The sequence below is a fragment of the Carcharodon carcharias genome, chromosome 1 (genome assembly GCF_017639515.1).
Source record: "Carcharodon carcharias isolate sCarCar2 chromosome 1, sCarCar2.pri, whole genome shotgun sequence".
NCBI lineage: Eukaryota > Metazoa > Chordata > Chondrichthyes > Lamniformes > Lamnidae > Carcharodon > Carcharodon carcharias.
Genome location: NC_054467.1, coordinates 254,515,861 through 254,538,012, shown reverse-complemented (window position 1 = coordinate 254,538,012; position 22,152 = coordinate 254,515,861). Strand labels below are relative to the sequence as shown.

General features: G+C 46.7%; 1 protein-coding gene across 1 annotated transcript in view; it reads right to left on the bottom strand.

Moving 5' to 3' along the window:
• Window positions 1-582: 582 nt before the first annotated feature.
• Window positions 583-22,152, bottom strand: part of ccdc166 (coiled-coil domain containing 166) — an 88,094-nt gene continuing 66,524 nt past the window's right edge. Inside the window, exons 3-8 of the mRNA XM_041198087.1 lie at window positions 18,761-18,814; window positions 18,323-18,377; window positions 15,815-15,959; window positions 8,718-8,797; window positions 2,817-2,993; window positions 583-1,173 (exon numbers count right to left, since the gene is read on the bottom strand). Coding sequence (XP_041054021.1) covers window positions 739-1,173; window positions 2,817-2,993; window positions 8,718-8,797; window positions 15,815-15,959; window positions 18,323-18,377; window positions 18,761-18,814 — 946 coding nt within the window. The 3' untranslated portion in view covers window positions 583-738. The remainder of the gene's footprint in view (window positions 1,174-2,816; window positions 2,994-8,717; window positions 8,798-15,814; window positions 15,960-18,322; window positions 18,378-18,760; window positions 18,815-22,152) is intronic.

Genomic DNA, 22,152 nt, shown 5'->3' with positions numbered 1-22,152 from the left:
GTCCTGCCCAAGTGCATCACCCCTCACTTATGCAGATTAAATTCCATTTGCCACTGATCAGCCCATCTGACCAGCCCGTCTATATCCCCCTGCAATCTAAGGCTATCCTCCTCACTATTTACCGCCCCACCAATCTTCGTGTCATCCTCGAACTTACTGATCAACCCTCTTACATTCAAGTCTAAATCGTTTATATACACCACAAACAACAAGGGGCCCAATGTGGTTGAGCCTTAACTGTGCTCTGAAATGGCCTCGGCTATAAGGACATCTAGGGATAGGCAATAAGTCACGCCTGCCAGCAATGCCTACATCCCAAAAATGAATTATGAAAAAAAATTAAAATCTTTTTGAGAAGGCATCCCATCACCATCTTCTGAGCATTAAATACAGCTTTGCAACTTTCCAAAAGCAAATGTGAGAGAGAGCTACATTGTAGAAAAATGAATGTGTGTACTTTGGTTGGAGGGTGGTGTATTTTTTTAAAAGAAATTACTCATACTAGAGGCTGTACCATACATCAGTTTAATATGCATTGGTGGAGACATAAACTAAGTTGCAGAACTTTGAAAAGGGAAAAAAAAACTGGAAAACAATGATTCCGACATCTTCCTTGGGTCATATTTACACTGGAGAGGAAGCTGGTTAAATGGGTAAAGTGTTGCCTGTAAACCTCATGGTTCTGGCAATTTCTCTCTGTTCTCTAGCCCAGTCTCTTCCAGCTTCTCTAGCTCTAGCTCAGTCCTCTAGCTCGTCACTGTCTAGATCCTCATCCTCTTGTTCCCCGAGCGTCGCCTCTTCCTTAGTTTCTGACAACTCCCTGGACTCCAACGACTCCTCAGTCTCTGGCTCCTCCTTGACCTTCGGCTGTTCCTTGATTATCGGCTCCTCCTTGTTCTTTGGCTGCTGTTTGAGGTCCGGCTCCTCCTCGACCTTTGGCTGCACCTTGGCCTTTGGCTCCACGTATTCGCTGAGCTGCTTCCGGTACCGCAGTGTCCTCAACTTGGTGCAGTAGTCTCTCTCCCGGAGCAGCTCCTTGTGCTGTGTCTCCAGCTCCTCCTGCTGCTTGCGGAGGACTCGGGATCGTCGGATCAAGCACACCAGCACCTCCCGCAGCTGCTGGTTCTCCACCTTGATCGCTTCGATGTGCTCAATCAGGCAGCAGACCGCCTCCTGTGGGGCAGACAGAGGGCACAGTTCGTATTATTAACTTGGAGACGTCTGTTAGCTTGCTCCTTCATCCTCAATATTCAGGATTTTAAAACCAATGCTCATTGGTTTTCTTGATTTACAATGTCTACAGAGCCACTCTTTTTAAGATAAAAACAAAAAACTGCGGATGCTGGAAATACAAAACAAAAACAGAAATACCTGGAAAAACTCAGCAGGTCTGGCAGCATCGGCGGAGAAGAGCACAGCTGACGTCTTGAGTCCTCATGACCCTTCAACAGAACTAAGTACAAATAGGAAAGGGGTGAAATATAAGCTGGTTTGGGGGGAGGGGGGGGCGGTGGTTTTTGGGGTAAGCAAGCAGTGATAGGAGGAGATAACCAAAAGATGTCACAGACAAAAGAAAAAAGAGGTGTTGAAGGTGGTGATATTATCTAAAAGAATCTGCTAATTAAGAATGGATAGCAGGACAAGCAAGGTAGCTCTAGTCGGGGTGGGGTGAAATAAACCATGGGTGGAATACATTTAAAAATAATGGAAATAGGTGGGAAAAGAAAAATCTATATAAATCATAGGAAAAAAGAAAAGGGAGAGGGAAGAAACGGAAAGGGGGTGGGGATGGAGGAGGGAGTTTGAGATCTAAAGTTGTTGAATTCAATATTCAGTCCGGAAGGCTGTAAAGTGCCTAGTCGGAAGATGAGGTGCTGTTCCTCCAGTTTGCGTTGAGCTTCACTGGTTTGTGTTGTGTGCTGCACTTTGGGCCTCGACTCTACACCCGAGGGTTTGCCAAACTTCACCATGGGTGCGTAGAAGCAGTTACAACGCCCAGGATTTTACCGGCTCCCAGGAAGCAGGGCAGCTGGTAAAATTGCAGGGATCTGCATTGGATCAGCTCCCCATTGCAGTCCCATGCGGGGAGACTGCTCACCTCCTTGGAGCAGGCAGCCAAGTAAGATAATTAACGGCCTAATTAGGGGCCACTTTACAGTGCTGCTGGCAGGGAAACCAGATTAGAATAGAAAGGTGCTTGATGGCCGGCACGGACACAATGGGCCAAAGGGCCTGTTTTCTGTGCTGTATAACTTTACGACTCTATGACATTCGCTAAGCAGGAGAGGCTCAGGCTTCATCCCCAGCTGACGTCTGAGTTGGCTGATCCCATTCAGTGTGTTGCTGACACTAATCAGGAAAGGCCCAGGCTCCATCCCCGGCCTGCAGCTTAACCGACTCGTTACAGCCAAGAGCTAGAATTTTCCACAGCACCTCCGGGTGGGTTGAGGTGAGGAGAGGGAAGGCAGGGGATCAGTCACTGCTGAAGGGTTGCACCCGAGGAGGTATCACTCAATTGTGGTGCCCTCTAAAGTTGAATAGTCTGACAACACACACACACACACACACACACACACACACATACACACGGCCCACAGGTGAAGCATGGGAACAGGATTAGGGAAGGCGACTGCCTCTGTTGAATCACATCTCAACAAGAATGGGAGGAGAAAGTGGGGGAGAGAAGCAGGGGAAAAGGGCGACGGGAAAACCTCATGAATATTGACATTGATAAATGCTCCCTATATAAAAATCGCCTGGCTGCATTATTTCAGTGTAGTTTTGGAATTTGAAGTCCCGAGCCCTTTCCTGTTCACCTTGTTTGCATCTTTCTCCAGCTGTTTCACCATCCGCCTGGCGTTCTGTTTGTAGTCAGCCTTCTCCTTGTTGAAGTTGAGTTTGAGGTCATGGACGCACTGAGAGTGTTTAGCCCGGGCATCCATCACCAGGTTTTCCAGTTCGCTGATTCTGGCCAGCTGCTGCTCCCGCAGTTCCTAATGGGGGGAGGACAAAAACCCACTTGTTTCACAATGACTTATCTTTATTTCGCTCTGTACGGCTTGTTATGCTTCTTTTCCATGGCCAACACGGCCCCAGGTACAGTCCGGTTCTACAGGCGCCTCCCAGTGGCTCCATAATGTACCCCGGCACAGAACGAGGAGGAGGAGGCTATTCAGCAGCTCAAGCCTGTGTAAGCAGTCAGACAGTTCATGTCTGATCTGCGCCGCAACTCCGTTTACTGTGTGAAATTTTAGATATTTTTGTCTGAGAAGAGGTGCAATGACTGAGGAAAGATTGAGTGGAATGGGTTTTTTTTTTTCCAAATATTCATTCACGGAATGTGGGTGTCACTGACAAGATCAACGTATATAGCCCATCCCTAATTGCCTTTGTGGTGAGCTGCCTTCTTGAACTGCCACAGTCTTATGTGGTGTAGGTACACCCACAGTGCTGTTAGGGAGGGAGTTCCAGGATTTTTTAACCCAGTGACGGTGAAGGAACGGTAATACATTTCCAAGTCAGAGTGGTGTGTGACTTGGAGGGGAACTTGAAGGCGGCGGTTCCCATGTGTCTACTTGTTCTTCGAGGTGGTAGAGATTTTGGGTTTGGAAGGTGCTGTTGAAGGAACCTTGGTGAGTTGCTGCAGTGTATTTTATAGATGGCACACACACTGCAACCACTGTGCATCAGTGGTAGAGGGAGAGAATGTTTATTGTGGTGAATGGGGTGCTGATTGAGCAGGCTGTTTTGTCCTGGATGGTGTTGGGCTTCTTGCGTGTTGTTGGAACCGCACTCATCCAGGCAAGTGGCGAATGGAACAGCGGGAAGAGGCAGGTGGGGGAATGGGGAGAGGGAGCAGGTGGGGGATTGGGGAGAGGGAGCAGGTGCGGGAATGGGGAGAGGGAGCAAGTGGGGGAATGGGAGCCTTTCTGCTTCTGTCCCTGTGTGTATCTGTGTGTTAGCCCTACCCTCTCTTCCCACCCCTCCTTATGTCCTCCCTGTATTGTAGTGACCAGAACTCATAGAGTCATAGAGGTCTGCAGCACAGAAAAAGGCCCTTTGGCCCATCGAGTCTGCGCTGGTCAAACAAGTACCTAACTATTCTAATCCCATTTTCCAGCACTAGGCCCATAGCCTTGTATGTCATGGCATCGCAAGTGCACATCCAAATACTTCTTCAATGTTGAGGCTTTCTGCCTCTACCACCCTTTCAGGCAGTGAGTTCCAGATTCCCACCAGCCTCTGGGTGAAAAAAATTCTTCCTCACATCCCCTCTAACCTCCTGCCCCTTACCTTAAATCTATGCCCCCTGGTTATTGATCGCTCCACCAAGGGGAAAACTTCCTTCCTGTCTACCCTATCTATGGCCCCTCATAATTTTATACACCTCAATCATGTCCCCCCTCAATCTCCTCTGCTCCAGGGAAAATAACCCCAATGTATCCAACCTCTTCTCATAACTAAAACTCTCCAGCCCAGGCAACATCCTGGTAAATCTCCTCTGCACTCTGTCTAGTGCAATCACTATAATGCGGATTCCAGAACTGTAAGCAATACTCTAGCTGTGGCCTAACCAGCATTTTATACAATTCCAGCATAACCTCCCTGCTCTTATATTCTATGCCTTGGCTAATAAAGGCAAGTATCCTATATGTCTTCTTAATCATCTTATCTACCTGTCCCGCTACCTTAATGGACCGGTGGACATGCACACCAAGGTCCCTCTGATCCTCGGTACTTCCCAGGGTCCTACCAATCATTATGTATTCCCGTGCCTTGTTTGTCCTGCCCAAGTACATCACCTCACACTGATCTGGATTAACTTCCATTTGCCACTGACCAGCCAGTCTATATCCTGTAATCTAAGGCTATCCTCCTCACTATTTACCACCCCACCAATTTTCGTGTCATCCATGAACTTACTGATCAACCCACCTACATTCAAGTCTAAGTCGTTTATATATACCACAAACAGCAAGGGACCCAACACCAATCCTTGTGGAATCCCACTGGACACAGGCATCCAGTCATAAAAACACCCCTTGACCATCACCCTCTGCTTCCTGCCTGGATCCAATTTGCCAAATTGCCTTGGATCCCATAGGCTCTTACCTTCGTTATCAGTCTCCCGTGCAGGACTGTGCACAAAATTCCAGCTGTGGCCTAACAAGCGTTTTATATATTTCCATCATTACCTCCCTGCTTTTGTGTTCAATACCTTGTCCAATAAAGGAAAGCATTCCATAAGCTTTCTTGACCATTTTATCCACCTGTCCTGCCACCTTCAAGGACCTTCCCCTCCTTTCCCCTTCCCTCTTTGCCCTTCCCCCCACCTTACCCTCCCTTCCTCTCCCCCTACCCCTTCCCCTCTTTTCCCTTCCCCTACTTTCCCTCCCCTCTTTTCCCCTTCCTTCCCTCCCATCTTTTCTCCTCCCCATCACTAGTCCTCTTTAAATACTGTTCATCTGCCCACACTGGTAACACATCAACTCTGGACCCTATGAAGTCTCATAGCATCAGGTCAAACATGGGCAAGGAAACCTCCTTCTGATTACCACGTACTGCCCTCCGACAGCTGATGAATCAGTGCTCCTCCATGTTGAACATCACTTGGAGGGATCATTGAGGGTGGCAAGGGTGCAGAATGTACTCTGGATGGGGGACTTCAATGCCCATCACCAAGAGTGGCTCGGTAGTACCACTACTGACTGAGCTGGCTGAGTTCTAAAGGACATAGCTGCTAGGCTGGGTCTGCGGCAAGTGTTGAGAGAACCAACAAGAGGGAAAAACATACGTGACCTCATCCTCACCAACCTGCCATGACAGTATCGGTAGGAGTGACCACCACACAGTCATTGTGGAGATGAAATCCCGCTTTCACATTGAGGATACCCTCCATTGTGTTGTGTGACACTACCACAGTGCTAAATGGGATAGATTTCAAACAGATCTAGCAATTCAAGACTGGGCATCCATGAGGTGCTGTGGGCCATCAGCAGCAGCAGAATTGTACTCAAACACAATCTGTAACCTCATGGCCCGGCACATCCCCCACTCTACCATTACCATCAAGCCAGGGGATCAACACTGGTTCAATGAAGAGTGCAGGAGGGCATGTCAGGAGCAGCACTAGGCATACCTAAAAATGAGGTGTCAACCTGGTGGAGCTACAACACAGGACTATGTGCATATCAAACAGCAAAAGCAGCAAATGATAGACAGGGCTAAGCGATCTCTCAACCAATGGATCAGATCTAAGCTCTGCAGTCCTGCCACATCCAGTCATGAATGGTGGTGGACAATTAAACAACTCACTGGAGGAGGAGGCAACACAAATTCCCCATCCTCAGTAATGGAGTGCAAAATCAGTGCAAAAGATAAGGCTGAAGCATTTGCAACAATCTTCATCCAGAAGTGCCGAGATGGATGATCCATCTTGGCCTCCGCTGGAGATCCCCAGCATCACAGATGCCAGTCTTCAGCCAATTTGATTCACTCCATGTGATATCAAGAAAAGGCTGAAGGCACTGGATAATGCAAAGGCTATGGGCCCTGAGAACATTCCAGCAATATCACTGAAGACTTGTGCTCCAGAACTTGCCGTGCCCATAGCCAAACTGTTCCAGTACAGCGACGACATTGGCATCTACCCGGCTATTGGAAAATTGCCCAGGTATGTCCTGTACACAAAAAGCAGAACAAATCCAACCCGGCCAATTACCGCCCCATCAGTCTACTCTCGATCATCAGTAAAGTAATGGAAGGGGTCATGAACAGTGATATCAAGCGGCACTTGCTTAGCAATAACCTGCACACTGATGCCCAGTTTGGGTTCCGCCAGAGCCACTCAGCTCCTGACCTCATTACAGCCTTCATTCAAACATGGACAAAAGAGCTGAACTCTCGAGGCAAGGTGAGAGTGACTGCCCTTGACATCAAGGCAGCATTTGACTGAGTGTGGCATCAAGGGGCCCTAGCAAAACTGGAGTCAATGGGAATCGGGGTAAAACTCGCTGCTGATTGGAGTCATACCTCGCACAAAGGAAGATGGTTGTGGTTGTTGGAGGTCAGTCATCTCAGCTCCAGGACATCACTGCAGGAGTTCCTCAGGCTAGATTCCTCGGCCTAACTATCTTCAGCTGCTTCATCAATGACCTTCCTTCCATCGTCAGAAGTGGGGATGTGCGCTGATGATTGCACAATGTTCAGCAGCATTCGCGACTCCTGAGATACTGAGACAGTGCATGCCCAAATGCAGCAAGACCTGGACAATATCCAGGCTTGGGCTGACAAGTGGCAAGTAACATTTGCGCTGACAAGTGTCAGGTAATGACCATCTTCAACAAGAGAGAATCCAACCATCGCCCCTTGATGTTCAATGGCATTACCATCACTGAATCCCCCAATATCAACATACTAGTGGTTGCTATTGACCAGAAACTGAACTGGACTAGCCATATAAATATTATGGCTACAAGAGCAGGTCAGAGGCTAGGAATCATGCGACGAGTAACTCACCTCCTGACTCCCCAAAGCCTGTCCACCATCTACAAGGCACAAGTCAGGAGTGTGATGGAATACTCCCCACCTGCCTGGATGAGTGCAGCTCCCACAACACTCAAGAAACTTGACACCATCCAGGACAAAACAGTCCGCTTGATTGGCACCACACCCACAAACATTCACTCTCTCTACCACTGGTGCACAATGGCAGCCGTGTGTACCATCTACAAGATGCACTGCAGGAACTCACCAAGACTCCTTAGACACCACCTTCCAAACCGACGACCATTACCATCTAGAAGGACAAGGGCAGCAGATTGATGGGAACACCACCACCTAGAAGTACCCCTCCAAATCAGCCACCATCCTGACTTGGAAAATTCTCGCCGTTCCTCCACTGTCACTGTGTCAAAATCCCGGAAATCCCTTTCTAGCAGCACTATGGGTGTACCTACACCACATGACCTGCAGCGGTTCAAGAATGCAGCTCACCACCACCTTCTCAAGGGCAACTAAGGATGGGCAATAAATGCAGTGAAGCCCTCATCCCATGAATGCACTTAAAAATCTGAGTTAGTGTCAGATTTTCAGCATCTGCAGTACTTATTCCACTTGTGTTGAGAATCTATCCATGAATCTTTAAAGACATTTAAATAAAAACATTCTCAGGTACTGCTGGTAAAGCCCAGTTTCCATTGCCCTGATACCAATTTGAGACGACTCAGTATTTTGACAGGTTACGTCTGAGTGCAGTTAAGAGACAGGCACCTTGGTGTGGGACTGGAGTCACTTATAGACCCAGATTCACATGATTCATTCCCGAAGGACATTGGTGACTGAGTTTTTATGGCAAGCCAACAGCTTCAAGGTGAAATGCAAAATACTGTGGAAATGCTGGAAATCTGGAATAAAAATTTAACAAATGCTGGAAAAGCTCGGGGCAGGTGATGCAGTATCTGAGGAGGGAAACAGAGTTAACGTTTCAGGTCGATGACCTGTCATCAGAATGCTCGGTTCATGGGCGCTTACACTGAGACCAGTCTTGTGCTTCCAAATTTTTTAAAACTGAGGTAGTGAGCTTTGAACTCTCATTCTCTAGATTACTTGTTCAGTCAGGCGACCACTACACTGTCAAACTAAGCTTCAGTTAGGTGGCTTAAGAAAGAAAGCCTGCCTAGCTGAAACGTTTTACTCAGGCCAAGAGGTTCACTTACTTTATATTCCTCCAGATCCTCAATCTCCTTCTTAAGCTGAAGCAGCTCGTTTTCTTTATCTAACTGCGTCATTTCCAGTTCTGAAAAAAAAAGCAAGAGAAAAAAAAGTTTAGACCCACCTAGCTTTGTGATAAACTACCACCAATGCTATAAATATTCATAAATTCCACTTAAGCTAAAATATTTTATGTGTGTCATGTCAAAGAAAGTCTTGCACATTGTCAGGGGATCCCCAGGGACAATTTGAAGTATAGTCATTGTTAGGTAGGAAATAGAGCAGCCAATTTGCACACAGGACAATCCCACACAGAGTAATCAGGTTGATTGATCTTTCCTGCTCCTTTTCAAGTGCCATTGGATCCTTTATATCCGCCTTATCTCATGTGGAAGATGGCACAAGGTATTGCAGCACTCCCTCAGTTAATGCACGGTGTCAAATGATAACATGAGATCAAGTGCAGGTGTGAGCCTTGAACCCACTGTCTGCAGACTCAGAAGGCGAGGGCACTACCCGCTGAGCCTGTCTCCCTCCACCATCAGCACCACTAACAGACCTGTGCCCAGCCAGGGCTAAGCTCAAAACGCTTTCCCCAGAAACAACCCAAGTTTGGAAGGATCGAGATCCACAATTCAAGCCTTGGGTGTTTGCCACTGTTTGACCAACCACTTGCCGTACCAAAGCTGGCCATGCTCATGCTGCCCACCTTCCCAGAAAGCAGCTGGATGATGCTTGACTGTCAGTCAGACAGCGTTTTTTCACCTTGTCTCCAAGATTTTTATAACTAACAGGTAAGAGTGCAAAAGGAAAATGAAAAAAAAAAAGACAAGCACTATCTTTTTAATGAACATACCTTTGATTTTTCTCCTGGGTTTTACTCCTAGCTGGTGTCTTGGTGATTAATTCCTGGAGATGTCAGGGTCATTCAGCAGGGTTCAATCACTGCTCTAGTCTGATTGGAGAAAGGAAGTACCTGCTGCTGTTCACCATTGTCCAGTGACACCCAGCCTCTAGCCAGCTACAGTATGGACACTGGGTGAGGGAAGGGTATCAGCTCCTGTCCACCTGCAATCGTGAGCTCACACAAGGTGGAACTACTCTCTTAACATGGAGCTTTAAGAGAGGTGAGTCGAAGGTGAGGAAATAAAAATTCAAGAATGGCTCATACAAGGAGACATAAAACGGCTGGTTTGGGGATGGAGCGCACGAGAGGGGTTGCGTTGGCCACTCACAAAAATACTTGGGTACGTGGTGTGCTAAGGGGTTGGGACCCCTCTGCAGTGGCAGACTTTTAAAGGGACATTTCAGAATGCACAGAATTGAGACATTTTAACAAGAGAGAAAAGTTCCAAGGGGAGGACCCATCATCTGCGGCTAACTAAAATAATTAATAATAGCAGCATCAAACTTAAAGAAAAAGCATATAATTATGCAAAGACGGGTGGCAGGTCAGAAGATTGGACAGAATATAAAGAACAGCAAAGAATGACAAAAAGAGTTAATAAAGTGAGTGTTGATCCTATAGAAAGTGAGTCTCGGGAATTAATATTAGAAAATAAGGAGATGGCAGATGGACTGAACAGGTATTTTGCATCAGTCTTCACGACAGAGGATACAGGTAATTTCCCAGGAATAGCCGTAAATCAGGAACTGGAAGGGAGGGAGGAACTCAAGAAAATTACAATCGCCAGGGAAGTGGCACTTTGCAAACTGTTGGAGCTGCAGGCTGACAAATCCCCGGGTCTTGATGGACTTCATCCTAGGGTCTTAAATGAAATGGTTAGTGAGACAGTTGATGCGTTGGTTTTAATTTTCCAAAATTCCCTGGATTCGGGAAAGGAAAATAGAATCACGGAATTGTTACGGTGCAGAAGGAGGCCATTCGGTCCATCGTGACTGCACCAGCTCTCCAAATGAGCATTATAACTCAGTGCCATTCTCCTGCCTTTTCCCTGTAACTCTGCATAGTGTTTCTATTTAAATAATCATCTTATGCCCTCTTGAATGCCTGAAATGAACCTGCCTCCGCTATACGTCTAGGCAGTACATTCCAGAACCAAGTCACTCGCTGTGTGAAAATGTTTTTTCTCACATTGCATTTGCAAATCACTTTAAACCTGTGCCCTCTCATTCTCGATCCTTTTACAAGTGGGAACGGCTTCTCCCTATCTACTCTGTCCAGCCCCCTCATGATTTTGAACACCTCTATCAAATCTCCTCTTAGCCTTCTCCTCTCCAAGGAGAACAGTCCCAACTTCTCCAATCTATCTTCATTACTGGAGTTTCTCATCCCGGAACCATTTTTGTAAACCTCTTCTGCACTGTCTCCAATGTGTTCACATCCTTACTAAAGTGTGGCGCCCGCAATTGTACACAATACTCTAGCTGAGGTCTAACTTGTATCCTATGCAAGTTCAGCATAACTTCCTTGCTCTTGTACTCTATGCCCTTATAAATAAAGCCCAGGATATTGTACGCTTTATTAACTGCTCTCTCTACCTGTCCTGCCACCTTTAATGACTTATGCACAAATACACCCAGGTCCCTCTGTTCCTGCAAACCCTTAAGAGTTGTACCCCTTATTTTATATTGTCTGTCCATGTTCTTCCTATCAAAATGAATCACCTCACACTTCTCTGCATTGAACTTCATCTGCCACCTATCTGCCCACTCCACCAACTTGTCTATGTCCTTTTGAAGTTCCACACTGTCCTCTTCACACTTTACAATGCTTTCACATTTTGTATCATCTGCAAACTTTGAAATTGTCCTCTGCAAACCAAGATGTGGATCATTCATATATATCAGAAAAAGCAAGGCTCCCAATACCGACCCCTGGAGAACTCCACTACAAATCTTATCTCAGTCTGAAAAATATCCATTAACCATTACTCACTGTTTCCTATTACTCAGCCAATTTTGTATCCAAGTTGCTATTGTCCCTGTTATTCAATGAGATATAACTTTTCTCACAAGTCTGCTGTGCGGCACTGTATTGAATGCCTTTTGGAATTCCACGTACACCACATCAACAGCATTACCCTCATCAATCCTCTCTGCTACCTCTTCAAAAAACTCCATCAAATCTATGCTGGCTCTTTCTAATCAACCCACATTTTTCCACGTGACTATTAATTCTATCCCAAAAAACTGTTTCTAGAAGCTTCCTCAACACCAAGGTTAAATGGATTGGTCTATAATTGCTGGGCTTATCCTTACAACCTTTTTTGAAGAAGGGCATAATATTTGCAATTCTCCAGTCCTCTGGCATCCTCCTGAGTCTAGGGAAAACTGAAAGATTATGGCCAGTGCCCCTGCAATTTCCACTCTCACTTCCTTGAATATCGTTGGATGCATCTCATCTGGTCCTGGCACCTTGTCAACTTTAAATACTGATAGTTAAAGTTGATGAGGATCAAAAGAGCAAATTCAAAAAGGGCGGGAAACAGAAAGCAGGAAACTACAGTCTACTTAGTTTAACATCTGTCATAGGGAAAATGTTAGAAGCTATTATTAAAGATATTATACCAGGGCACTTAGAAAAATTCAAGGCAATCGGGCAGAGTCAACATGGTTTTGTGAAGGGGAAATCATGTTTAACCAATTTATTGGAGTTCTTTGAAGGAGTCACATGTGCTGTGGATAAAGGGATGTACTGTACTTCGATTTTCAGAAGGCATTTGATAAGGCGCCTCATCAAAGGTTATTGTGGAAAATAAAAAGCATAGGATTAACATGGATAGAAGGTTGGCTAGCTAACAGGAAACAGAGGGTGGCCATAAATGGATCTTTATCTGATTGGCGGGATATAATGAGTGGTGTGCCACAGGGATCAGGGCTGGGGCCTCAACTTTTTACAATTTATTTAAACGACTTGGATGAAGGGACTGGAGGTACGGTTGCTAAATTTGCTGACGACACAAAGATAGGCAGGAAAGTAAGTTATGAAGAGGACATAAGGAGGGTACAAAGGCACATGGATAGGTTAAGCGAGTGGGCACAGATCTGGAAAATGGAGTATCATGTGGGCAAATGTGAAATTGTCCATTTTGGAAGGAAGAATAAAAAAAGAATCATATTATCTAAATGGTGAGAGGTTGCAGAGCTCTGAGATTCAGGAGGATCTGGGTGTCCTAAGTGCATGAATTGCAAAAGGCTAGAATGCAGGTACAGCAAGTCATTAGGAAAGCTTATAGAAATGTTACCATTTATTATGAGGGGAACTGAATATAAAAGTAGGAAGGTTATGCTTCAGTTGTACAGGATACTGGTCAGACCACATCTGGAACACTGAGTACAGTATCGGTTTCTTTGTTTAAGGAAGAATGCAAATGTGTATGAAGCAGTTCAGATAAGGTTTACTAAACCAACACCAGGAATGGGCCTTATGAAGAAAGATTGGACAGCTAGGCTTGTATCCGCTGGAGTTTGGAAGAGTTGGAGGCAACTTGATTGGAACATATAAGATCCTGAGAGGTCTTGAGAGGGTGGATGAGGAGAGGTTATGGAGACGATATTTCCTCTTGTGGGAGAAAATAGGACTAGGGACCCCGGTTGCCCATGTAAGACAGAGATGAGAAGAATTTTTTTTCTCTTAAAAAGGGTAGTGAGTCTTTGGAACTCCCTTCCCCAAAAGGCAGTGGAAGCAGAGTCTTTGAGTGTTTTCAAGGCAGAGGTAGATAGACTCTTGATAAACAAAGGGGTGAAGGGTTACCTGGGGTAGGCGGGAAGATTACAGTCAGCCAAGATCTTACTGAATGGCAGAGCCAGCTTGAAGGGCCGAGTGGCCTTATCCTGCTCCTAGCTCGTATGTAAGTTGCATGAAGCTAGGACATTCTCGAATAGCAACCAGTCTACCATTAATCTGGAGTGACACCGACAGGGCAACAGTTGGAAGCAAACATCAGCCACTACTCCTGTTGCCTGTGCTGGGAGAGGAGAAGACTGGGCTTGGCCGTGTCCTCCCTCCTGTAGCTCCCACATGGTGCGAGATAAGACGTAGTCAGCAGAATTCTGGATGGCCTCAAAGTTATGGAGGGTAGAGTGTGGGAGGCCAGCGGCTGGATATTGGAATAATTGAGTCAAGGGGGAACAAAAGCATGAGTGAGGGCTTCGGCAGCGGATGAGCTGAGACAGAGCAAAATCAGGCGAAGCTATGGAGATGGGAAGGGAGGTTGAGTTTAGAGGTGGACAGCCGCATAAATACTAGCACCAGCTGGCGTGCCCACTCCCTGACTCTGTTCTCGACGACAGCCACTTTTACCAAGGCGGGTCCGGGGCTAGCAACGCTACCCGTCCCCACAAGGCAGGGAGCCAGTTAGGGTTATAACTGCCTGGAGCTGGGCATGCAGTTCCAGGACAGGATGCCAGCGTTTCTGGCCCTCCCTGCCTGCCTGGGTTGGGGTGCAGCCAAAAACCACCCCCCCCACAACTGCCCCAACACCCCCCCCCCACCCCACCCGGCCTCCACAGAGATGCCCTGGTTTTTGCTTCCCTGCTTTTTATTTAAATTTGACGAGGGGACGCCTCTGTGTTGAAGCATCCTCGCAGTTACTTACCCTTTACTGCAGCCTCGTCTCAAAGCAAAATACCGCGGATGCCGGAAACCTGAAACAAAAAAAAAAAACAGGAAGTGCTGGGAAAAAACCCAGCAGGTCTGACAGCATCTTCACAGGAGCTGAGTATTTCTAGCACTTTCTGTTTTTTTGTGTCTGGAATGTCTGCGTTTGGCCCTCCAGTTTCGAAAGCCGGCCCAGCATCATAAATTAGACAGGGAATGTGTTTCCCTGCCAATTAATGGGTGCCTCTTTAAAAATACCAGGTCAATGACTGTTTGCCCCTGGGGTGGGGGTGGGGGGTTTGGGGGGGGTGGAGGGGGTTCAGAGGTGGCAGTTTTGGCCCCTGGAAACAGTCCCAACTTCTTTTTCTCACTTCCCAACCCTAACATTTAGCCCCCAGATGTCAGTTTCTCTCTATCTATCTTATCAGCTCCTTTAGAACAGACCTCAGCTGTAGAATTGTGTCCAATTGTAAGTACCACACTTCAGGAAAAATGTCAAGGCCTTGGAGAGGGTGCAGAGAGAGAATTACTGGAATGATTCCACGAATGAAGGACTTCAGTTATTTAAAGACACCAGGGAAACTACGATTTTGTTCTCTAGAGGGCTAAAGGGAGAGTTAGTAGAACTATTGAAAATGATGAAAGGTTTTGATAGACTAAATAGGGAGAAACTGTTTCCATTTGCAGGAGGGTAAATAGCCAGACAACACAGATTTAAAATAATTGGCAAAGAATCAGAAGGGAAATGTGGAATATGTTTTTAATATAATAAGCTGCGATCAGGCTAAAAGGGTGGAAGCAGATTCAATTGTAACTTCCGAACGAGAACTGGATAAATACTTGAGAAGGGAAGGTTTGTGGGGCCACTGAGAAAGAGCAGAGGTGAGGGACTAATTGGAAAAACTGTTTACAGAGCCAGTACACCCATGATGGCCCAAATAAAAACATAAGAAATAGGGCCAGAAGTAGGCCATTCGGCCCCTTGAGCCATTCAATAAGATCATGGCTGATCTGATTGTGCCCTCAATGCCACTTTCCAGTCTGTCCCCCATAACCTTTGACTCACTTGTAGATGAAAAATCTGTCTAACTCAGCCTTGAATATATTCAGTGACCCAGCCTCCACTGCTCGCTGGGGAAGAGAATTCCAAAGACTAACAACCCTCTGAGAGAAGAAATTCCTCCTCCCCTCTGTCTTAAATGGGTGACCCCTTACTTTTGATCTGCCCCCTAGTTCTAGATTTCCCCATGAGAGGAAACATCGTGTCAGCATCTACCCTGTCAAGCCCCCCTCAGGATCTTATACGTTTCAATGAGATCACCTCTCATTCTTCTAAACTCAAATCCGCACAGGTCCAACCTACTCAACCTTTCCTCATCGGAAACCACCTCCCCAATCCCAGGAATCAGCCTTCTCTGAACTGCTTCCAGTATGAACAGTTATTTGTAAGGAATTGTGACTGGCGACAGGAGTGAATGAGAGGTGAGCACGTTTGATCGGTCTACCATGTCAAGGTGCATGATTTGCATTTGAACAAACCTTGTTTCTGTACCTCAAATTTGGCCAATATTTTCTCCTTTGCATTCCTGATTTCTTCTAGGTTCTGGTGGTTCTGATCATTCAGGGTGATGATTTGATGCTGCCTTTTCTCAGTCCTCTTTGCCATCTGTACAATGTATTCATGCTAAAACAGATTAGAATTAAAATGTGTTAAAACAGAAGATTTAGAAAGCCATGTTTACTTCCACTCAGCCAAAAATGCTGATTAGATAAAAGAGCATCGCAATCTTCGATAACATATCGAAGGAATCAGGTGATTTATGTATTGGATAATGCCTATTCTCTGTTGTGTTACATCATGAGTGTGTGAGATGGATTGTGTGTGGGATAATACAGTCTGGGGGCGATGAACAGTAGTGTTATTTTTAAAAAAAAGAAATTTAAAAATCTTTTCAAGTCAATTTCAATCTTTAGAAGTATGGAGGAAATCTTAATCCTCTCTTCCCACTTGGAGTACATTCACAGTGCTGTTACTCAGTGCCTAGGTGACAACAGAGATACACAGAGGTCTTGATCCAAACAGGAAATAGATTGTGGAAGGATTTGAAGATAATGGTGAGGATGTGAAATCAGCTATCCCTAGGCCACTTGGGTTTGGAGATTAAAGACCTGGGGTTGGATTTTCACCACGGGCTTCAAGACCCCGATGTCAGAGTCAAAGAGGGGTCAGAAACCCACACTTTGTGGTGGGGCCGGCGGGGGGGCGGGGGGGGGTTGTGTGTGTGGGGTACAGTCACCCAAATTGACCAACTGATGGGCTCATCAACATGGACAAGTTTGCAAAGTTGGAGGACCAATAGGAGGTCCTCCAACACCAAAGAATCGCTAGACTGCCTTTTCAGGTAAGTGAGAGAGGTTTCCACAAGATGGAAGCACCACCTCTCCAACTTTAATACAAAAATTACCCTCAGTGGTCAGGCCAACATTGTGGAGAGGGATCCAATCTACCAGGTGCTGCTGAAGTCAGGCAGGCAGGGGTAGGCTTCTAAACCTGCCTGGAGCTCTAGCCCGTCTGTTGTCAGGAGGCCTCCTCCAGGAAGCTACACTGTTCCCCAATGCCTCCAGAGATGTGGAGGTTGATTAGAAAATTCTGGCCTTAATATGCCTTTAAGAAGCTAGATTAGTACCCACCACTTGTGGGCAGGTAGACCTGATCCTGTCTCCTGGAAAATGGCTTGGGGATGGATGGTGCCAGAAAACCAACATACCTAACCGCATCATGGCCTAAAATTTATCCCCTGGATGTGTTTAAGAGGCAGACAGGCTGTGTTGTTAATTGTAAAACAGAGCAGCAAGAAGAACTGGCAAGAAGAACTCACAGCATTGGCAGAGGTGACAGGTTCCACAGTTTTCAGTCTATCTGATGGATCTGAAATTCCACCTAGCACCTCCGTCAGCTGATCTGAGGATCATAGGATCATCCAGCACAGAAAGAGGCCATTCTGCCCATCCTGTCTGTGCCAGCTCTTTGAAAGGGCTTTCCAAGTCCCATAGCCCAAATGTTTTGCCCCTTTGAGTATATTTCTGCAATTTTCTTTTGAATCTGCTTCCACTACCCTTTCAGACAGTGCATTCCAGGACATAACAATTCACTTTGTTAAAAAAAAATTCTCCTAATCTCACCTCTGATTCTCTTGTCAATTATCTTAAATCATGTCTTCTGTCTATTGAAACACCTGCCTCCTAACAACTCTAGCAAAACCCTTCACGAATTTAAACAACTTTATTAAATACTAAAAGTGATCTGCCTCCCTCTAATGGTTACAATCTGTACTGTGAGAGCTTTTCTGTGAGAGTTTTTCAAGTCTCTCACATGAACTGGAGACACAACATATTTATATTCACAGAAAAAACATCCCATGCAGGTTGGCAAGAGCATGATTAAACAAAACTGGGCAGTGAGTCAAAGAAAGAGATGGAGGAGCCAATAAACACTTAGTCAAAGAGATGGGTTTTAAGGGTGGTTGGCAACCTTATGGTCAGACCAAGTTTAGTGCACTCAAAGCTCCTTCGACAGCACCTTCCAAATCCGTGACCTCCCCTACCCAGAAGGACAAGGGCAGCAAAAGCAGAAGAGGATCACCATCACCAGGAAGTTCCCCTCCAAGCCACACACCACCCTGACTTGGAAATATATCACCGTTCCTTCACTGTTGCTGGGTCAAAATCCTGGAACTCTCTCCCTAACAGCACTGTGGGTGTACCTACACCACATGGACTGCAGCGGTTCAAGAAGGCAGCTCACCACCACCTTCTCAAGGGCAATTAGGGATGGGCAATAAATGCTGGGCCCAGCCAGTGACACACATCCCGTGAAGGCCCTGACTCCCTGATCCAGTCCCTGATCTCTCCCCGTCCTAGATCTTGACCCCTGCCCCACCCCCGGCACGGTCCCCGACCCCCGACCCCCGACCGAGTCCTTCACTCCCTGGCCCTGGTATAAATCCCCCTCCATCCACCCCTCGCAATGACGTGTTGTGTACTTACAGTCTCCAGGCGTGTCTGCTGAGCTTCCTTTGTTAAGAACTCATTCTCCTTCCGGCTGCGAAATGATGGCTAAAGAACGTTATCAGTAAATCATTTCTCAATCAATACACAAATAGGTCTGATGTTTCAGCTAATATCTCAGAGATCAGTGCAGGTGAGGGAGCCTGTTCGGTCCATCAAGTTGATCCTGCAGTGCCCCCCCCCCCCCCCCCAGAAAGCATTCCCTTGTTGCTATGGATATTGAAGGACCCTTCCTCCGTCTCCTGAAGAAGAAGAGGAGAGGGGATAGCACTGAATTTCAGCTCTGGCATTATTCCCAAGCAGGGAGAGGCAGCAGCAGCGCTCGATCTGTCAAGGGAAAGATGAGCCATAGTGGGCCATGCTCAGATGAACTGCTGTCACAAAGATGCAGGTTTAGGAAAGCCCAGCAAAGGATACAGGGTATAAATCTTTAACTTCAATTGTTTCAGCTCTTTAACCATTTCATCATACCTTTCAAAAATAAAACATAAAGATATTAAAGATTTCAGAATAATCATCCAAACTTTCACTGTAATATATGACGTGCTTCCTCTATGACTTGTCTATGATAGCTGTCCCTTTGTCTTTCACCATCCTCCTCTCACCCACGCTAACCTTGGGTCTACCTATTTCCATCTCTGGCCCTCATTTATAGGCTGTTCCTTGGAGACATTTAAAATAGGCATGGAACTGAGCTCCCTCTATACTGTCCCCATCAAACACACCCAGGACAGGTACAGTGCAGGTTAGATACAGAGTAAAGCTCCCTCTACCACTGTCCTCATCAAACATTCCCAGGACAGGTACAGCACGGGGTTAGATACAGAGTATACCTCCCTCTACACTGTCGCATCAAACACCCCAAGGGCAGGTACAGCACAGGATTAGATACAGAGTAAAGCTCCCTCTACACTGTTCCTATCAAACACCCCAAGGGCAGGTACAGCACAGGATTAGATACAGAGTAAAGCTCCCTCTACACTGTTCCTATCAAACACTCCCAGGGCAGGTACAGCACGGGGTTAGATACAGAGTAAAGCTCCCTCTACACTGTTCCTATCAAACACTCCCAGGGCAGGTACAGCACGGGGTTAGATACAGAGTAAAGCTCCCTCTACACTGTCCCTATCAAACACTCCCAGGACAGGTACAGCACGGGGTTAGATACAGAGTAAAGCTCCCTCTACACTGTCCCATCAAACACTCCCAGGACAGGTACAACACGGGGTTAGATACAGAGTAAAGCTTCCTCTACACTGTCCCCATCAAACACTCCCAGGACAGGTACAGCACGGGGTTAGATACAGAGTAAAGCTCCCTCTACACTGTCCCCACCAAACACTCCCAGGACAGGTACAGCACGGGGTTAGATACAGAGTAACCCTCCCTCTACACTGTCCCATCAAACACTCCCAGGACAGGTACAGCACGGGGTTAGATACAGAGTAACCCTCCCTCTACACTGTCCCATCAAACACTCCCAGGACAGGTACAGCATGGGGTTAGATACAGAGTAAATCTCCCTCTACACTGTCCCTATCAAACACTCCCAGGACAGGTACAGCACAGGGTTAGATACAGAGTAAAACTCCCTCTACACTGTCCCATCAAACACTCCCAGGACAGGTACAGCACGGGGTTAGATACAGAGTAAAGCCCCCTCTACACTGTCCCATCAAACACTCCCAGGACAGGTACAGCACGGGGTTAGATACAGAGTAAAGCTCCCTCTACACTGTCCCATCAAACACTCCCAGGACAGGTACAGCACGGGGTTAGATACAGATTAACCCTCCCTATACACTGTCCCCATCAAACACTCCCAGGAGGTACAGCACGGGGTTAGATACAGATTAACCCTCCCTCTACACTGTCCCCATCAAACACTCCCAGTACAGGTACAGCACGGGGTTAGATACAGATTAACCCTCCCTCTACACTGTCCCCATCAAACACTCCCAGGACAGGTACAGCACGGGGTTAGATACAGAGTAACCCTCCCTCTACACTGTCACATCAAACACTCCCAGGACAGGTACAGCACGGGGTTAGATACAGAGTAACCCTCCCTCTACACTGTCCTCATCAAACACTCCCAGGACAGGTACAGCACGGGGTTAGATACAGATTAACCCTCCCTCTACACTGTCCCTATCAAACACTCCCAGGACAGGTACAGCACGGGGTTAGATACAGAGTAAAGCTCCCTCTACACTGTCCCCATCAAACACTCCCAGGACAGGTACAGCACGGGGTTAGATACAGAGTAAAGCTCCCTTTATACTGTCCCCATCAAACACTCCCAGGACAGGTACAGCACGGGGTTAGATACAGAATAACCCTCCCTCTACACGGTCCCATTATACGGCCTGTCAATGGAAAGTGTTCCATTGCCCAGTCTGGCCCTTCCTGCCACAAAGACTGAAGGATTAAAAGTTCACGGTTCTGCAACACATACCACAGAGCTGGATGCAGTTAAGATACTGAAAAAGATGCACTCATAAAACAAGTTATCAGCTTTGTCAAACACCTCAAAGCACATAATGGACTATCTAGCGTGCAGTCTGGTGTCCTGGGAGATAGAATCACAGAATCGTCACAGCACACAAGGAAGCCATTCAGCCCATTGTGTCTGCGCCGACTTTCCGAATCAGCAATGCGCCTGGTGTCATTAACCTCCCTTCAGCCCATAACCCTGCACATTGTTCCTTCGCCTTCTTCCTTTCAGAGGAGAAGGTGGCGTGGTGGTAATGTCATTGGACCGCTAACCCAGGGATCTGGGCTAATGGTCTGGGGTCATGGTTTCAAATACCACCATAGCCACTGGAGAAATTTAAATTCAATGAATCAATCTGAAACTGAAAGCCAGTCTCATAATGGTGACCATGGAACTATCACCAATTGTCATAAAAACACGGCTAGTTCATTAATGCCCTTTACACATGAAAAGCTGTGTCTGGCCTACATGTGACTCCAGACCCACATGCGATTGATTAACTGCCCTCTGAAATGCCTAGTAAGCTACTCAGTTCAAGAGTAATTAGGGATGGGCAACAAACGTTGGCCTTATGTTGAGAAGGTGGTGGTGAGCTGCCTTCTTGAACCGCTGCAGTCCATGTGGTGTAGGTACACCTATAGTGCTGTTAGGGATGGAGTTTCAGGATTTTGACCCAGTGACAGTGAAGGAACAGCCTGATATTTCCAAGTCAGGATGGTGAGTGACTTGGAGGGAAACCTCCAGGTGGTAGTGTTTGCATGCATCTGTGGCCCTTGTCCTAAATGGTAATGGTCCCGGGTTTGGGAGGTGCTGTCTAAGTGGTGAGTTCCAGCAGTGCATCTTGTGGATAGTACACACTGCTGCCATTGTGCATCAGTGGTGGAGGAAGTGCCTGATAGATGGTGGACAGGCTTTGGGGAGTCAGGAGGTGAGTTACTCACCACAAGATTCCTAGCCTCTAAACTGCTCTTGTAGCCACAGTATTTATACAGCTAGTTCAGTTCAGTTTCTGATCAATGGTAACCCCAGGATGTTGATAGTGGGGGATTCAGTGATGGTAATGCCATTGAATTTCAAGGGACAATGGTTAGAATCCCTCTTGTTGGAGATGGTCATTGCCTGGCACTTATGTCGCATGAATGTTACTTGCCACTTGTCAGCCCAAGCCTTGATATTGTCCAGGTCTTGCTGAACATGGACATGGGCTACTTCAGTATCTGAGAAGTCGGGAATTGTGCTGAACATTGTGCAATCATCAGTGAACATCCCCACTTCTGACCTTATGATGGAAGGAAGGTCATTGATGAAGCAG